Here is an 18,892-nt window from a genome sequence, read left to right on the forward strand (position 1 = left end):
CTCAATACTCTTTTCCACAGCGGCTGCACCAGCTTGCGTTCCCACCAGCAGTGCATGACGGTTCCTCCAAGTGTCTATGGACTGATGAGCGGGTAAAGAGGATGTAGGGTATATATACAATGGACTATTTTTGTTTTTTTATTTTTTAAAGATTTTATTTATTTATTTGACACAGAGAGAGACACAGCGACAGCAGGAACACAAGCAGGGGGCGTGGGAGAGGGAGAAGCAGGCTTCCCACGGAGCAGGGAGCCCGATGCGGGGCTCAATCCCAGGACCCTGGGATCATGACCTGAGCCGAAGGCAGACGCTTCACGGCTGAGCCACCCAGGTGCCCCTATATAATGGGATATTACTCAGCCATAAAAAAATAATGAAATCTTGCCATTTGCAACAACACGGATGGAGGTAAACAATATAACACAAAGCGAAATAAGTCAGTCAAAGACAAATACCATATGATTTCATTCGTGTGGAATTTAAGAAACAAAACAAATGGACAAAGGAAAAGAAAGAGACAAAGCAAGAAACAGACTCTTAACTCTAGAGAACAAACATGGTCACCAGAGGGGCAGTGGGTGGGGGATGGGTGAAACAGGTGATGGGGATTAAGGAGGGCACTTTTGATGAGCACCGGGTGATGTGTGGAATTGTTGAATCACTACATTGTACACCTGAAACTAATATAACAATATATGATAACTACACTGGAATTATGGGGGGGAAAAAAGGCAGTTCCGTAATTGAGGGCAAGGGCAAGGCTGTAACTCAGACCTAAAATCATGCCATCATGGCCCTGAAAACCAGTCTCCCAGGTTCCAACTGCCACAGGCATACTTTATTTGACCTACACAAAACTGCCCACCCACTCCCAACCAGGGTTTTCAAAAATGTTTAATGAGTTGCCAATTTATTTCACACCAAACAGAGGCTTCCACTCTCTCTTGAAAACTTGGAAGATTTGACAGCCCTGGGTCCACAGCCCTGCACAGCAAGTCTGCCGGGCACCACTAGAGGGCAGGCCTTTCCCCCAGGCACACGCTTGCCACAGACAACTGGTTGCACTTGAGCTTCTCCTGCTTTGCGGACTGGCTTCTCTGAGCAGCTGATTACATCTGATCTAAATTACATCGTGATTTAGATGTGGACAAACGCTGGTGCTGAGTGACTGCAGGCCAGGGATCGGGGGTCTGGCTATGGACTGTGGCCTTCCCCAAACGTCTAGAGCAGAGAGTGGGAAGCCAAAGACTGGGGATGGAAACACTGTTGGCTACCACTTGGCAGCCTTTACCAGGCCCCCGTGTGCCACTCAGCTGATCAGAAGGCCTTCTATCTGGAGACGGGAGCTTGTGTGCCTTTGTTATCTTGCCATGATGCTGAAGACTGAAAACAAAACAATAAAACCACCTTAATTCTTTTCTTCAGAGTTCTGAGGAGCTCACCATAAATGGGTCTGATTCTTAAATCCCACACCAGGGCTGATAAAAGATGCAGTGGGTGTGAGTTCTCCAAGGACAGGGCCTGTCTGGGGTAAAACCACGGAGCTCTTTGCCCTCTCAGAACCCCACATGGGACAGGGCATCGGACATTTTTATCCTGGTGTGGCATTTCAGTTGGTGAGCCGCTTGCCTTAGGAGCATTTGCTCCACAGGATGAGAGACTGTCCCCAGGTAAAAATGGTTCCACTATCAAGAGAAAGACAAGGAGGGCCTCTGCAAAGGCCCATGAGCGCAGCTGCCTGTTCCTTGTCACATTAGCCCTGCTGCAAATTAATTTTTAATGCCTAAATGAATGAACATGTCAACTAGCCTAGTGCTGAAAATTCCCACTGATAAACACTTCTTAGAGTGGAGGCATATTTCCATCCCCTGTAAAATGCAAAGATGTTATCTGACTGACATCTTAATCAATCATACTTAATGCTAAGATTCAGGTTCTGACAGAATAGAACATAGATTAGCAAGTCTGAGGGAGGAAAAGGATGGCAAAGTCCAGGATCCCAGGCCAGAGTGAGATCACAGCGAGGAGATGAGAGGGAGGCGGCACAATCGTGAGAAAAAGAGCACGGAGTAGTAAAACAGTACTATTCCCCCCTCAGCTAGCTCCGCTTCTGACTCAGACTGAAAGCCGTGGGTGGGTTGTCCATCTTTCCTCACTTGCACTGAGATATTAGAGAATAAGCTTCTGGCCAGCTGTGATGACAAACAGCGAAGATCCTGGTGAGTTATTAGAGGAGGGGCTCGGACCTCAATTTCAGTTGGGGAAGGGGATAGCAATTTAAAGCAGCCACTTCCGTACCTCTCGTAAACGCAGTATCAAGTCCCACTTCATTTTAATCTTCCCCATGAACACATGCAATACCTCACCCCGGGAAGGATTAACATATATTTTTCTAAAAGTGAAATGAAGGGTCTAAGAATTGAGGCCCGGTATAAGATGGCGCATGTAAGCCAAACTCAAATCAAATCACATCCTAAGAGAAGAGCCCATATTTTTTCGCATTTAAATCACTATGCAACTTGTATATAGAGAATCATCATGATGGCTTCATCTCCATCTCTTGGTAAGTAAGTCAGCTGCCTTCCATGAAGATGACCTGATAGGAGACATTAAAGCACTTTTTTTTTTCCTCCAGCACTCCTAAGAGAAGAGGGATAAAAGGAATCAGAGTGCTTGCAATAGCTCTCACCCAAAGAACAAAGAGTCAAAGACACACTTTAATATGAAATTGTGTCCTCCAGTTTCCGCATCCAAATGTCAGTTCTGCCAAAAAAAAAAAATCCAACGTGAATGAATCTATGCAAGGTGCAAAAGAGGAAAATTATTATTATTACAGTAGACAAAGAACAACAGATGCAAACAACACAGATTGGATCACTCTGCTATATAAAAACATCCCGTTTCTTTTCACATAAAAGACATCTTGCTTTAAAAATAGTCAAAACATCTAAGGAGAGAGACACAGAACCCAGAACCTAGTACCATCTCAACTACGTGAAGCTTTTTCCTCTTGCCCAGGGCTTCACTCTGCCAAATCATTCACACTCAGCTGTGAGTTCTTCTGTACTCCTAAAATGCTGTATATTCTCTCTCCACCCACCCGACTTGCCCCAGTAAATCCTTCATGAGAGGTAACACAGGAGGCTAGTACCTCCAGGAAAAACTGTTAAGGAAGAAGAAGGGCCTTACCACTTCTGGGAGCAGCCTAGTTGAGAGGTCATGGATGGCTTTGACCACTATACATATGGATGACAGAAGGAATATCACCCCCAGGATGACACAGGCTCTGCAAAGAAACAAAACATTGAGAATCTTAACTGGGAGAAGTCTGCTCCGCTCATTTACACAATAATACAACCCAAGGTACTGGTACGCAATCATAATTCGCCACATGCCCAACATGAGAATTGATACTGAATCATCTCTAGGATCCCAGGCCAATTTATCAGCAAAACCAACCCCATGGGAAAAGGGCTCACCATCCTACATAATCTCAGAGCATCCCATGAATGCTGGCATGGGAGGAATTTCAAGGATGTTAAATCTATCTCTTCGGCCTGGCAACACAATACGCCGGTTCACCTCCAGCTGGAGGGTTCAGGGTTTAACAGTAAAGAGTGAAGGCTCTGGCCTGAAACACCCCAAGCTCTACCATTTAACATGCTTGATCTTGGTCAAGCTACTGAACTTCTTTTAGCTTCACCTGTCAAATGGGAATAATATTTTCTACCTGAAGATGAAATGAGCATCAGTAAATAACCCATTAATGTTGGTCTAAACAAAGGAAAAGTCCACTCTGGATGTCGCTTTCTGATATGATGTGATAGACACCACTGTATTTTCCCAAAGATAAGAAGGAAGAATGATTTGGTAACAACAAAAGATAGAGTGTTTATGCCAAGAGGAAGCAATTCTTTAAAAAGAAAGGAGAGGAGTGAAAGAAGAATGAGTTCAACTGAGACATTAGCACGGGAGGTGGCGGGAGGAAAACTAGATGATGCACAGCCAGGGGTGTGGGGTGGGGGCTGCTAGGAAGTCTGGGGGAGCTCAGGACGTAGGAGTTTTCTCTGGCAAACCATAAGCAACAATTTGTAGGAGAAGCAAAGATGGAAAATGAAATAAACATGAGGAAATGATGATAGTAATACAGGAGTCAAAACACCAAATGAAAACAAAAATAGAGAAAAATGAACAACTACAATTAGCTCTAAGTCATTCCTATTCCAACCTGATGTCCCCATCACTTGGCAGCCTCCTCAGCCCTTTTCTCTCAACTATCAAATAAAACCATTTTTCACTGTCTATCTTGGATTCCCTTCTCTGGATTAACAGAACAGCCGAAAATTGCCCACATAACATTGAAGTAACACCTACTTAGTTAGAATCCTAATGAGCCCATGGACAGACATGCTCCCCCAAACCTCAAAGTCAGAAATAAGTGGGTAAATAAGGCTTCTTGGAGCCCACTCAGTAGGCTTCTGATGCACACTCTAGTTGTAGGTTTTAGTCTTTCAAAAACAGACAGAAAGAAGGGATCATTGCAGATTAGTGCATAACACAAAATATAGAGATTGTAGGAAAAGTAATGAATGGGCTGGGGATCTTGGTATAGACTTGAGCAAAAGAGGACTTGGCCCTATGCACCAAAATGGGTGATCCACTGTGGGTGGATGAGCCTGGCTTGGGGGGCAGGGGGATGCAGACTCAAGGAGGAGAAAAGATAATTCAGACAGTGAGTACCCACTAATGCAGTGGCAGGAGGGAAGAACGCTGACATGAGGCCCTCCGCCTGGGGCTGGTAACCCCCGTCCTGGCAGGGCTATGGGGGCAAAAGGGGCTGAAGCCAGGAGGGGCATTGTGAGGGAACTAGGTCCATCTACTGGAGGCTCTTTAATGACCAGATAGTTGAGCAAAACTGAAGAACCCTGGGGATCGGGGGATCAATGCTCCCAAGGCACTGGCCCCGGAGACCCAGCTGTGCCCACGGGGAAGCAAGCTATAGGCCACTGTGACCAGCACCTCAAATAACCATTGCTACCTGTACACTGTGGCGGGGCGGGGGGGGGGGGTCCCATCTACAGGAAAAGAGCCTAAAGTCAGGATAGTCCTCCAATGTAAGCTGAGCTTTTCTCCATTCAAAAAATTCCCGAGGGTCTGCCACAGACTCTCTCTGATTCCCTCTTTCAGACAAAGTCAACCGCCAGCTCAGTGCTTCTCAACACAAGGGCAAACTGCACTCACCTGGGGAGTGTTTTTGACAGTCACCCAGGGAACTCTCAAATTCAACTGTATCAGAATCTCGGGGTGGTGGGGAGGGGGTGAACCCAAGCATCTGCATTTGTTTCAAAGCTCCTAGGCAATTCCCAGAGACACTGGAGTTGAGAGTCCTGCACCTAGACCCAAGGAGGGGCCCTGCCCTTAGGGAGCTCCCAGTGTGGCATAGAAAGTCACAACTCCCTGGACAGAAGGCAAGGCGCGGGTTGTCATCACAGCTAGTGGGAAAGGAGGAGGTCTAATGGTCCCTATGGGATGTGTAGTGTATTTTCTTACTGAGCAGCTTTCTCTCTGTGAGGCACAAGTAGGGAAGGCATCACTTGGGTGCTAGACCTTCTACAGACAGTTTATTACAACATCCTCAGGGAGTCTTCATCTCCATACTTCCCTTGGTGGGGGCTGGGGAGGACAAACGTCTGAGCTTCTTGCTGACAGGTAACAGTGATGCTGCAGGAACCCATTTTATTCCAGATCATTGCAGAAACACCACTATAATGCATAAAGAGTGGATTTGAACTCTGTTTACATTTCTTAAGGAGACAAATATAAAGGATGCAATGTTCTCCTTCCTTGCTTATATATCTTGAAGCAAAATTACACTACAAATCCCTTAAGGGCAAGAACCGTATTTTTATATCTTGGTATCTACAGGAGCACACAGCAGGTGCCCCATATGCACCTGGAGAGTAGACGGAGTCGCTGATTAAGTAATTACTCGATAATTTCTAAGTGTTCCCGCATGGAGTTTAAGGGGTATCAGCCACTTACCAATACAGATGGGAAGGGGAAGGACACTCCTGATAATTTAGCCAAAATGCCTATTGAATAGCCCACCTTATAAAACCACTCTGAAGTGTAATGGAAATCAAAAGAAATTGATGGTTTGGTTTATTAAAGTTGAATTTTACGAAAAGTATAATCCTATTTTCTTCACAGATATACCTGTGAATATGCTCAAAAATGTTTTAAAGCCCTGTTTTCATCTTCTTTTAAATGTGCTGCAAATTCAAAAAACCATAGTCACCTTTCCTTCAACACTGCTGGGAGCTTGCGTGTCAAAGCTGCTCCCACAGCCTAAACCGGCTATTATTAGCAGAGGGTGTGATGCTATTTTTTAACATTTTATTAATAATATATTGTGTTTACACAGCAGCTTTGTCCTCAGGCACTCAGAGTTCTGCACAGCAGGGCATAAATGCTCTGGAGGCCACTCACCAGATCAGAGTTTCTGTTTTTCTGCGATTTTTCAGGCTGGGAAGGAAAGAGGTGTGTGTATTCCATAAACACAAGTGGTCAAAATGGGAAAGTCAAGGATGAGGAGGGCTTGTCCAAGGTCACCCAAGGAGTTTGAAGTCCACTTAGAAATACAACCCGGTCTCCTGACTCCCTCCCAGCAGCCAGCCCCAGTCAACCACCTGGCCACTCGAAGACTCTCGGCATCCACATCACATCCTCACACCTCCACCGCCCTGGGACTGCGGTGGCCTGCAAGCTGCAGGCAACATCTGGGTTAGAAGCCAACACTACAAATACGGCTGCTTCTTTCCGCAACCATGTGCTGCTTCCTAGTTTGGGAGGAAGCAGAAGGGGGAGCGATGGAGGGTCACTGCCCCATCAGCACGTCACCAGGCAAGGCTGGCCTGGGAAGTAAAGGGCAATGTGTGCATGGGCCTGACAGCAGTGAGCAGCCAGGTCACTGGAATGAATGCAGATTCCTTCTCCCCCTTGCCCATACCCCAGAGGAGAGAAACATTGAGTCAGAAAAGAGGCAAATACAATGCCTCTGTCAACATAATCCCCCAAATGAACACAGACTGAAGTTGAGTTTAAACTCCCCACAGGAACACTAGTTGTCAAAGAGTGGTCCACGAAACAGCAGCATCAGCATCACCTGGGAACTTGTTAGAACAGCCAAGTTTTGAGTCCACCCCAGATCTGCTGAATCAGAAACTCTGGGGATGGGGCCCAGCAATCTGTGTTTTAATAGGCCCTTTCGGTGTTTCTGATGCACAGTCAAGACAGAGCCTACATTGATCTTCCCCAAGACACATTTAATGTCTGAAAGATGACTAGTAAAATCTAGAGAAATGACTAAAGCCACTGGTCATCTCCTTTTCTTCTGCTAAAGACTACAGATTACTAATTGTGCACAGCATTGTAATTCTATGAATAACCTTGAAGTAACCATTAATATTTTTTGCTGATGAAATTATAAGGGCAAAACAGACTGACAGATACTCTCACATCCAAAATGATGTCAGGTTGAAAGTTTGGTCCTTTGTCAATTGTAGGTTTGAAGTCCTGTGATTCACATTAATAAAGCATGAGTCTTATACCAGTTCTAAGTTATTTTCCACCAGATCCAAACAGTCAAACAGGAGAAGTTTTTGTCTAGTCATCCCCTAATTTACAAAAGACCTAAAATACAGTAGTCCTGGTAATTAATCAGTTCAGTCCACAGCTTAAAGTGTCAATGTTTTATTGATCATCTTTCATCCTGGTGCCCAAAGCACTTGTAATCTGGGCCACTGTTCAAATGTGAAGTAATGAAAAATAAAAGACAGTCAAGTGATGAGCACAAACATAGTACTTAGGGAGGCACAATCTCTGGTGTTATTTTATTCCAGCTAGATTCTCTCTCCCTTCATGTGCTCTGCCATTTTAAATAAAGCCACAAAGTCCATTTGGAGCCAGGGTAAAGGGAAGGAGAACGTGAGAAATGAATGCTTATGAGCCATTTCTCATTCTCTATAATGTCTATGCCGAACATTGATTCAAGACCGCCATCTTGCCCCTTCCCTTGATTCTCCTAAGCTCTAGATCCCACCTCCTCTCACACCCACATTCCCATCTCTCTTCTCTACCTTCATCCTCATCTATCTGCTGCACAGTGAACAGGCTGTGGTGTGAATGGTTCCTCAGGCCAGAGCTCTCCAGGAAAGTGGTCCATGCACTCTCCATGGTAAGATCATCCATCTCCTCAACATGTAACCACCAACTCACATGTAACCACCTTCCTCAACAAATGGCCCTTTGTTTATATCTGTATGAATGTACAAGCTAAGACCCACCCAAGTAAAATCTCGTTTACACAGGACTTTTTTTCCTAGCTTCAATTGTAAAGACAAAAGTCAACATGAGGGATTTATAAAAGAATTAGATTCTATAGCAATGCAGTCCAATAGAATTTCCTGTGAGGATGGAGTGTTCTATTCCGCACTGTCCAGTATGGTAGCCACTAGCCATATGTGGCTACTGAGTGCTTCAAATGTTGCTAGAGCAACTGAGGAAATGGAATTTTAATTTTAATTACTTTCAATTAATTATAATTGAAATGGCCACATGTAGTTAGTGATGTATCAGATGGTGCAGTTGTAAAGGTTGTGCTGAAAATACAGATTCATCAGTGTATCTGTACATATGTATGTTGTCTATCTCTATACTCTCTATATATTTTCTCAATAAGAAAGAAAGAAAAATGAAGAAAGGGAGGAAGGGAGGATGGGAGAGAAGGAAGGAGGGAGGGAATCCCAAAAGCTACTCATCAGAATCAGGTAAATTAATGTGGGCTGGCAGGGTCTGCTGTTGTAAAAGAGCATCATGTCTTTGGTATTTCCCATTGATGAATGCATCACTTGCCCTCCCTCCAGTAAACCCCTCCAACTCCCCAGGTTTACATGCCAAGTCTCACTCTTGTTCTCATCTATTGTCAGTCAATCTCAGCCACAGCTACTGCTCCACCAGAGGTAACTGCATTTTTTTTTTTTTAGAAGGGGATTTGTACTTCAGTCATTCACATTTTAAGTTCTACATGCCAAGCCTTGAGGCTAAGGAAAACAATCTATTCGCAGTCTCCTGAGAGCACAAATGTAGCATAGGAAACCTGAAAATCATCACAGGAACTTATTACTTATGAATGTGAAAATGGGCAAGAAACAAAATGAACATAGTAACATGGTGAAATACAACCTGTGGACAGAGTGGGAAGGAAAGACATGTATCATATGACCTCACTGATATGAGGAATTCTTAATCTCAGGAAACAAACTGAGGGTTGCTGGAGTGGGGGCGGGGATGGGGTGGCTGGGTGATAGACATTGGGGAGGGTAGGTGCAATGGTGAGCGCTGTGAATTGTGCAAGACTGTTGAATCACAGATCTGTACCTCTGCGACCTTTTTTTTTTAAGATTTTTTTTTTTAATTTATTTATTTGAGAGAGAGAGCATGAGTGGAGCAGAAAGGCAGAGGGAGAGGGAGAAGCAGACTCCCCACTGAGCAGGGAGCCCAGCACGGGGCTTGATCCCAGGACCCTGAGATCGTGACCTGAATGGAAGGCAGACACTTAACTGAATGAGCCACCCAGGCACCCCTGCAATGTGACATTTATTTAAGCTAGGTCTAGAAGAATGGACAGGAATCATTAAGCAGAAAAAATGGAAGGCTAGGGAGGACACTCCATGCAGAGGGGACTTTACGAGCAAAAGTGTGAAGACCTACCACTGTGGGGCCCTGCTTCAGTGAAAATGCAAAGTAGAGGTGCTGTGCATGGATATGTTCATGTCCCTATTAAAGACAGATCACATGTTAGTTCACAAAACAGGTATCAATAAATCTAGTAAGTCTGAAATCATACCAAGCATCTTTACTGACCAAAATGATATGAAACTAGAAGTTAATTACAAGAAAACAAATGGAAAAAAACACAAATACATGGAGGCTAAACATGCTACTAAGCAACCAATGGATCAACAAAGAAATCAAAAAGGAAATAAAAAAAACACCCAGAGACAAGTGAAAACAGAAACACAATGGTTCAAAATCTTTGGGACAACAAAAGCAGTTCTGAGAGGAAAGTTTATGGCAATACAGACTACCTCAAAAAATAAGAAAAATCTCAAATCTCAAATAAACAATTGAACTTTGTACCTAAAGGAACTAGAAAAGCCCAAAGTTAGTAGAAAGAAGGAAATAATAAAGATCAGAGTTGAAATAAATGAAATGAAAACAAACAAAATCAATGAAACTAAGAGCTGATCATTTGAAAAGATAAAACTGATAAATCTTTAGCCAGATTCCTCAAGGAAAAAAAAAAAAAAAGACTTAAATAAAATCAGAAATGAAAGAGGAGAATTTACAACTGGTAATACAGAGATACAAATGATTACAGACAATACTAAGAAAAACTATATGCCAACAAATTGGACAACCCAGAAGAAGGGGATAAATTCATAGAAACATACGATCTTGCAAATTTGAATAATGAAGAAATAGAAAACATGAACAGATTACTAGTAACAAAATTGAAATGGTAATAAAAAATTCCCAGCAAATGAAAGTCCAGGACCATATGTCTTCCTAAGTGAATTCCACCAAACATTTAAAGAAGAGTTAATACTTTGTACACCTGAAACTAATATAACAATGGATGTTAATGATATAAAATTAAAATTAAAAACAGTAAAATTTTAAAAAAGAATGAGGAAAGAGGCTTTGGAAAAGCAGGAAATAGAAGAGGAAGGAATGCTTTCAAATTCACTCTATTAAGATCAGCATTGCCCTGATAACAAAACTAAAGACACTACAAACAAAAAAAAAAAAGTTATAGGCCAACATCTCTAATGAAAATAAATGCAAAAATCCTCAACAACATATTAGCAAACTGAATTCAATAATGCATTAAAAGGATCATTCTCTATGATCAAGTGAGATTTATTCCAGGAATGCAAGAGTGATTCAATATACACAAATCAACAGTATGATACACCACAGTAACAAAGGGTAAAAATCATATCATCATCTCAGTAGATGCAGAAAAAGCATATGACAAGATTCAATATCCATTCATGAAAAACACTCAATAAAGTACATTTAGAGGGAAGATACCTTAACATAAGGGCCACATACGACAGACCTACAGCTAACATACTCAATGGTAAAATGCTGAAAGTGCTTCCTCTAAGATCAGAAACAAGACAAGGATGTCCACTCTCATCACTTTTATTCAACATAGTACTGGAAGCCCTAACCATAGCAATCAGACAAGAAAAAGAAAAAGGGATCCAAATTGGTAAGAAAGATGAAACTGTCACTATTTGAAGATCATGATACTAGATAGAGAAATCCTAAAGATGCCACCAAAAAAAAAAAAGCCCTCTTAAAAATAATAAATTAATTCACTAAAGTTGTAGGATACAAAATTAATACAGAAATTTGTTGTGTTTCTATACACTAATAATGAGGTGGCAGAAAGAGAAGTGAAGAAAAAAAATCCCATTTACAATTAAATAAAAAGAATAAAATATCTAGGAATAAATTTAACCAAAGAGGTGAAAGATATGTACTCTGAGAACCATAAGACAATGATGAAAGAAACTGAAAACAACATAAATAAATGGAAAGATATACCATGCTTATGAATTGGAAGAATACTGTTAAAATACCCACACTACTGAAAGCAATCTACAGGTTCTATGCAATCCCTATCAAAATGCTAACATCATTTTTCAAAGAGCTAGAACAAAGAATCCTATAATTTGTATGGACCCACAAATACCTCAAATAGCCAAAACAATCTTTAGAAAGGAGAACAAAGCTAAAGGCATTACAGTCCCAGATTTCAAAATAGACTACAAAGCTGTAATAATCAAAAGAGTATGGTGCTGGCACAAAATTAGACACACAGATCACTGGAACAGAATACAGAACCCAAAAATAAACCCATGCTTGAATGGTCAATTAATCTACAACAAAGGAGGCAAGAATACACAATGAGGAAAAGAAAGTCTCTTCAATAAATGGTTTTGGGAAACCTGGATGGCTACATGCAAAAGAATGAAACTGGACCATTTTCTTACATCATACACAAAAACAAACTCAAAATGAATTAAAGACCTAAATGTAAGACCTGAAACCATAAAACCACTTAAATGAAAACACAAGCAGTAAATTGCTGAACATCAGCCTTAGCAATATTTCTCTGGATCTGCCTCCTCAAGCAGGAAAAACAAAAGCAAAAATAATTGGGATCAGATCAAACTCAAAAGGTTTTGCACAGTGAAGGAAACCATCAACAAAACAAAAGGGTAATGTATTTAATGGGAGGAGGTATTTGCAAATGATATATCCAATAAGGGGTTAATATTCAAAATATACAAAGAACTTACACAACTCAGCACCCCCCAAAAAATAAATAAATAAATACTCTGCTTAAAAATGGGCAGATGACCTGAACAGATATTTTTCAAAGAAGAAATACAGATGGCCAACACACACATGAAAAGATGCTCAACATCACTGATCATCAGGGAAATGCAAATCAAAACCACGGTGAGATATCACCTCACAGCTGTCCAAATGGCTATTTTCAAAAAGACAAGAAAAAACAAGAGTTGGTGAGGATGTGGAGAAAAGAGAACCCTCATACACTATTGGTAGGAATGCAAACTGGTGCAGCCACTGTGGAAAATGGTATGGAGTTTCCTCAAAAAATTAAAAATACAGATACAGATACCATATGATCTAGTAATTCCACTTCCAGATATTTACCCAAAGAAAATAAAAACACTAATTTTAAAAGATATATGCACCCCTATGTTTACTGCAGCATTATTTACAATACCTAAGATATGGAAGCAACTTAAATACCCATCAACAAATGAATAATGTGCTATACACAGACACACACAGACACACACACACACACACACACACACACACACACACACGGAATATTACTCAGTCATAAAAAAGGAATGAAATCTTGCAATTCACAACAACATGGACAGACCTAGAGAGTATAATGCTAAGTGAAATGGGTCAGTCAGAGAAAGACAAATACCATATGCTTTCACTTACATGCAGAATCTCAAAACAAAAGAGCAGAAACAGACCCATAAACACAGAGAACTAGTAGTTGCCATGGGGGGAGGGAATGGATGAAACAGGCAAAGGAGATTAAGAGATACAAACTTCCCAATATAAAGTCAGTCAGTCATGGAAATGAAAAGTACAGAATAGGGAATATAGTCAATAATATGGTAATAACTTTGCATGGTGACAGATGGTAACCACACTTATCGTGGTGAGCATTTTGTAGTGTCTATAATTGTCAGATCACTGCATTGTATGCCCGAAACTAATATCATATTGTATGTCAACTGTATTTCAATTTAAAAAAAAATTAAAAAAAAAAAAAGTGAAGGGATGCCTGGGTGGCTCAGTTGGTTAAGCGTCTGCCTTCGGCTCAGGTCATGATCCCAGGGTCCTGGGATCGAGTCCCACATCGGGCTCCCTGCTCAGCGGGAAGTCGTTTCTCCTTCTGACCCTCCCCCCTCTCATGCTCTCTCTCTCTCTCTCCCTCTCTCTCAAATAAATAAATATCTTAAAAAAAAAAAAAAAAGTGGAGAGGATATTCCTGAAGCATTTGGCCTGAGAGCAGCAATGCAAGGGCCACATGAAGAATGTCCCTCTGTGTCCTGAAAGTCCCCTCAAGATGGTGCAAAACCATGGCTCTTAGATGGTGCATGGACCAGAGTGTTGTATTTAATATGTACATATTTCAACAGAGTAGGAAAAACCCAATTATCACCCCAAGCCTTCAAAGATATTATTGCTTAGGGGAAAATTAAGATTTCGTTTAGGTAAATATTCAGTAAATAACAGCATAAGTGATATGCAGATAGGCCAAAGATCATCAAAGTGAAACACACGTTTTTGAGTGATGACAGGAAGTTGCTGGAGGATCTTAAGCAAGGGAGGCCCACAGTGTCATCTGGGCTTCACAAAGACCCTCTGACTGTGGGTGGGGCTTGACAAGAGCGAAGGGAAACAAACTAGAGGCAGGGGATCAGCTGGGAGACAACGCCAGCGGCCAAGGAAACAAAGGGATGACTCCCTACACAGGGGCCAGGACAGCTAAGAGGGGTCGATAGGCAGACACTGAGGGGCCTAAACTGATGGAACTCGGGAACCAACGGGATCTGGACAGTGGGGGAAAACACAAGGACAACCCCGATTTTGAGACTGGCCAAAGGAGAAGAGGCGGCACATGGTCCTGAGCAGGCAGTGTGAGGTTGGAGTCGGGGCTGGCAGGGAGTCTCCTTGGGACTTGCTAAGCTTGAGGACAAATGTCCAGCCAGCCAGATACCCTGAGCCTAGCCAAAGAGGCATCTCCTGAGTCCGGCCTCCCAAGGCTATTTTCCTGGGGCCCCTACATCTCACGCCATTGTTTCTGGGGTGTGGAGAGGCAGAAGGAGAGAGAGCAACAGGAAAGGGCCATCCTAATAGTTGCCAAACTCTACCCAGTACCTCTGCTTCCAATACACACCACAAGGGGAGTGCGTGCTGAGACTCACAACCCAGGCTCCTTCAATCCATCAACCAATACCAATCAACACCTATTATGTTCTAGTGCAAGGATTCAGCAGCAAACAAGAAAGTGAGTAATTGCTTGCTCTCATGGAGCTTACACAGCAAGAGTCAGACAATAAGAAGGTGAGCAAATAAGCACAGGATGCAGAAAGCAGCATAAAGGAGAATAATGAGAGTGTCATTTTATATACAGTAGTCAATGCTTCTCTCTGATGACAGGACATCTGACGAAAGACCCAGAAGAAAGGAGAGTGAGCTGTGCAGCTACGCGGGAAGAGCACTGTGGACCAAGGGAACAGAGGGCAAAGGTTCCCATGGAGGAGGGAACCAGGCTTATTCAGTGAAGAGCTACGAGGCCAGCACGGCTGGAATACGGCATCCGTGCAGGGCCTCAAGGTCATACCCAGGACTACGGCCTTTATTCTGAGTGGGACAGGAAACCAACAAAGGATTGATCAAAGAAATGACTTAAATAGGATGGTGATGGCCACGCTGTTGCTAACAGGCCAGTGGAAGCAGGAAGACCGAAGGGAAGGTAACTCCAATGAACCTCGAAAGAGATGATGCTAGCAGAGAGCAGAAGTGGAGGGAGGGAGGGGGCTGGTTTCTACCAGTTCCTGTGAGATACCAGCAGATCTGCTGGTATCTCACTATTTTCAACCTGGTGAAGTAAGCAATGGACTGGTGGGTTTTAGAAAGATTTGAAAAGGACTTTCAGGGTGAACCTCTTGTTTTTCAGGAGAATAAAAACATCCAGAATCACTACTTAGACAAACTGGTTATTCAAAGTGAGCCACAAAAGAATTTTCAGTGTTAGATCAATTATCAACTTCAACTTTTTCTTAGGTATTTATTCAACGTATAACTACTTGTCTATGCACAGAACATGATAACAGCCTCTACAGAAAACACAGGGGAGAGGCTTGCTTTTCCCTTCATACCCCATCATGCTTTTTGTTTTTTTTTAAACAATGTGCAAGTACCACCAATTAAAATAAACACTACGTCAATCTTGAGACTGAAGAAGATATTTCCTGAGGGTTTACCAAGTGCCAAAAAGCCTCCTCTGCACTAGATAGAATGACAAGATAGTCCTTCTCCTCAAAGAGTAGAGAAAGGGGGCATTTAAGTCACACAGGAATCTTCTAGAGGAGTTGAGATTTGAGGTGACTTTGAAAGAACCAAAAGAAGCTAGCTTGGTAAGCAGCAGTGAACAGTATATTCTAGGAAAAGGGAAAGTATGTGCAAAGGCATATCAGAATTCACTTGGTCAGCACATTTTCACTACAAACCCACTTTGTCCTAGGCACTGTTCTAGGGAGCAAATCATGCAGGCACATGGGGTTAGAAGCTTCCAGGCACAGACAAGAGCAAGGCTCTGAGGCAGAAGACTGCTTGACATGATCCAAGAATGTCAAGGCAGCCAATGGACTGAAGAGAAGTGAGAAAGAGGGCAAGTGGTGGATGTGAGGTCAGAGGGCAAGGGTCATGCAAACTTTCAGAGCCCCTGAAAGGATTTAGGCTTTTATAAGGATAGGAAGCCCCTGGAGGCTCTGACTTGGGGATGCTGTGATGTCCACATGTTCTAACAAGATCACTGCTGCCTGGCAAAGGCAACCAGGGAGAGCAGTTAAAGGTCATGCAGTGATACAGGTGAGAGTGTGACAACTGATAGGTCCTGGACCAGGACTGCAGCATGGAAGAATATGTCCCATGGGTCACCCCTGATTTCAAGTTTTGGTCTGGTCAGGGATCCACTCTGAAGGTACCGTTGACAAGTTCTGCTCATATATAGGTGAAGTAAACAAGACTCACTGATCCAAGGTTTGTGACCTGTGAAAAGTGAAGGATGGAGATGCCATTTCCTGAGCTCGGGAAGACCCCAAGAGATGCAGGTTTCTTTGGGAGGTGGCGGGGGGGGGAGATCAGGAGTTCAGTTTGGGACGCGCTAAGTTTGGAATGTCTGCTAGGCATCCAAATGGAGATGTTGAGAAAGCAGTTGAAGATAAAAAGTTTAGTTTCAGAGAAAAGCTCAAGTGGGACATAAACTGGAGTCATCAGCACACAGATTGTGTTTATATCCTTGAACGTAGACGAGATCCACATTTTTCAAGAATCCCAAGTGCCTAAGTAAGGCTGGAGTGGTTCCATGAAGGTTCCTAGCCAGGAAGCTGGGCAGGGAGGTGTGCAAGGGTCACTGCTGAAGAACCTCACGTACCAAGCTAAGGTGTCGACCCTCTCTTACGAAAACCATGCAGAGCCCCTGGCTGCTTTGGAAATGGTGGAGTAAGAGGATTCGATTTGCATTTTCAACAGCTGACTGGGGCGGTACCCACCATGAACACCTGCTGGAGGCTGCCCTGCGCTGCATCCATGCTCCTTTCAGTGGTTGCGGGCCTCAATCTTCCCTTCCAGCCCCACCGTCCTCAAGGGGCGAACTGATGGTAAGTGCACCCTGCCCTTGAACCAAGCCACCCAACCCAAGCTTAGGCTAATCAGATATTCTTCCACTGGACTTTGAATCCATCATAAATGATAGCAAGGACTGAAAACAGAGATGCTTCATCCCACCGTAGAGATGACCGGGATCAAGCTCAGCTGGGACTCAACTGGAGGGGTTAACCAACGTCCCTCTGGGTAGTCAGCCTTCCTGCGGAGGGGCTGACTCCCCTAGAGCGGGTGTTCCCTGAAAATCAGGTAGAAGCTGTGGGGGCTTCCTTGGAAGTCATGCAGCATCTTTCCAGAGCATTCTGCTGGTTACAAGTGGCCTGCTGAAACTAAAGGGAGGGGAGAGAGATGCCACCTCTTGATGGGAAAATAACCGGAGAATATTGGGGAATGCCACATACTAGGTTAGTAAATCCTTTGTTTCTGGAGACTTCCTTGCCCTAGGGCCAAGGTAGTTCCTGCCAAGAGCCAGGTTCGGCACAGCAGTGGACAAGGGGATGGAAGGCAGAAGAAACGGAGAAGGTCAATTCCCAGTAAGCGCATGGTATATTGTATCATTGTTCCCAACAAACTTGATCCTACACATTCCTTCCTTTGCCATGTGCTTCTCACACTTCTGTTTAGGGCAAGTGTGCATCCCACCCACTGTCAGGCTTGGACACGTGGCTTGGCCAACAGAGTGTGAGTAGAGGTGCCATACACCACAGACACCGCTCCTGAGCAAGAGCTCTGCATGGTTGGCTTGGCCCTATTCTGTCCTGTGAAATAAGCAGAGCAATCCTCAGAGAGGAGCTATTTCCCCAGCCTAAGACCTGGACTAAGAACTCATGTGGAGCATGGCTACCATCAAACCTCAGCTTAAGTGGGAAATGACTGAGAAATTAATATTTGTGGTTCAAGTCACAGAGATTTGGCGGGTGTTTGTTATTGCAGCAAAACTGACAGATACAAGGTTCTTGAAAGAGAAAAATCTGACGTTAGCAGCAGGGCGCCTGGGTGGCTCAGTCGGTTAAGTGTCTGACTCTTGATTTGAGGTCAGGTCATGATCTCAGGGTTGTGGGATCGAGTCCCACATCGGCTCCATGCTCAGTGGGGAATCTGCTTGAGATTCTCTCTCTCCCTCTGCCCCTCCCCCCTCCCCTCAAATAATAAATTTCTTTTTAAACTATCTCAAAAAAGCACCACCTAGGCCTGGAGCAGGTGGCTGGCTGTTAAGAATCACATCACAACAGAACAAACTATCTGAGGGCAGCTCTGTTGCTGCAGACAGGAATCCACTCAAGGTTTAGTCCACCCTGAAGAAGCAGGCATTCCCACTGTCACAGACACATACAGAAAACCACTTCTGAATGAATACTCTCACTGAATCAAAACACACACACACACACGCACACACACACACACACACACACACACACGGAGAGAAGGCTCCTTATGATCCCTGGAACTCCCACCCCTGGGGTAGATGCATCAGGCACCAATCCTACCATTCTGTCTCTGTGGGAAGTGAAAAGATCTGCACCTTCAGGACACATGTTCATCAGCATGATGTGGTTAACTGAATCTTTTATTTCTTTTCATCCCTAAAAAATATGCTATCATTTCCTCGGTAACATATTCTCCAGTGTTGCCAGCCTACTTGATTATGGTATTTAAAGTAATTGGCTTAAGCTGTACATTCACTTTGATCCACTCCTGGGAATTTATCCCTAAAGAACAAGCTTTTTGCAGAAGAATGTTCATAGCGGCATTATTTAGATTGAAAAGTGTAAAAGTTAAATGTGCCACAGAAGGAGTGTTG

The 18,892-nt window shown here is 43.3% G+C and overlaps 1 protein-coding gene across 1 annotated transcript in view; it reads right to left on the reverse strand.

Annotated features, from left to right (window-relative positions):
* Positions 1-18,892, reverse strand: part of TMEM163 (transmembrane protein 163) — a 215,280-nt gene that overhangs the window by 32,502 nt on the left and 163,886 nt on the right. Inside the window, exon 5 of the mRNA XM_027588895.2 lies at positions 3,190-3,286. Within this exon, the coding sequence (XP_027444696.1) occupies positions 3,190-3,286 (97 nt within the window). The remainder of the gene's footprint in view (positions 1-3,189; positions 3,287-18,892) is intronic.

This window comes from Zalophus californianus, chromosome 3 (assembly GCF_009762305.2).
Source record: "Zalophus californianus isolate mZalCal1 chromosome 3, mZalCal1.pri.v2, whole genome shotgun sequence".
Taxonomy (NCBI): Eukaryota; Metazoa; Chordata; class Mammalia; order Carnivora; family Otariidae; genus Zalophus; species Zalophus californianus.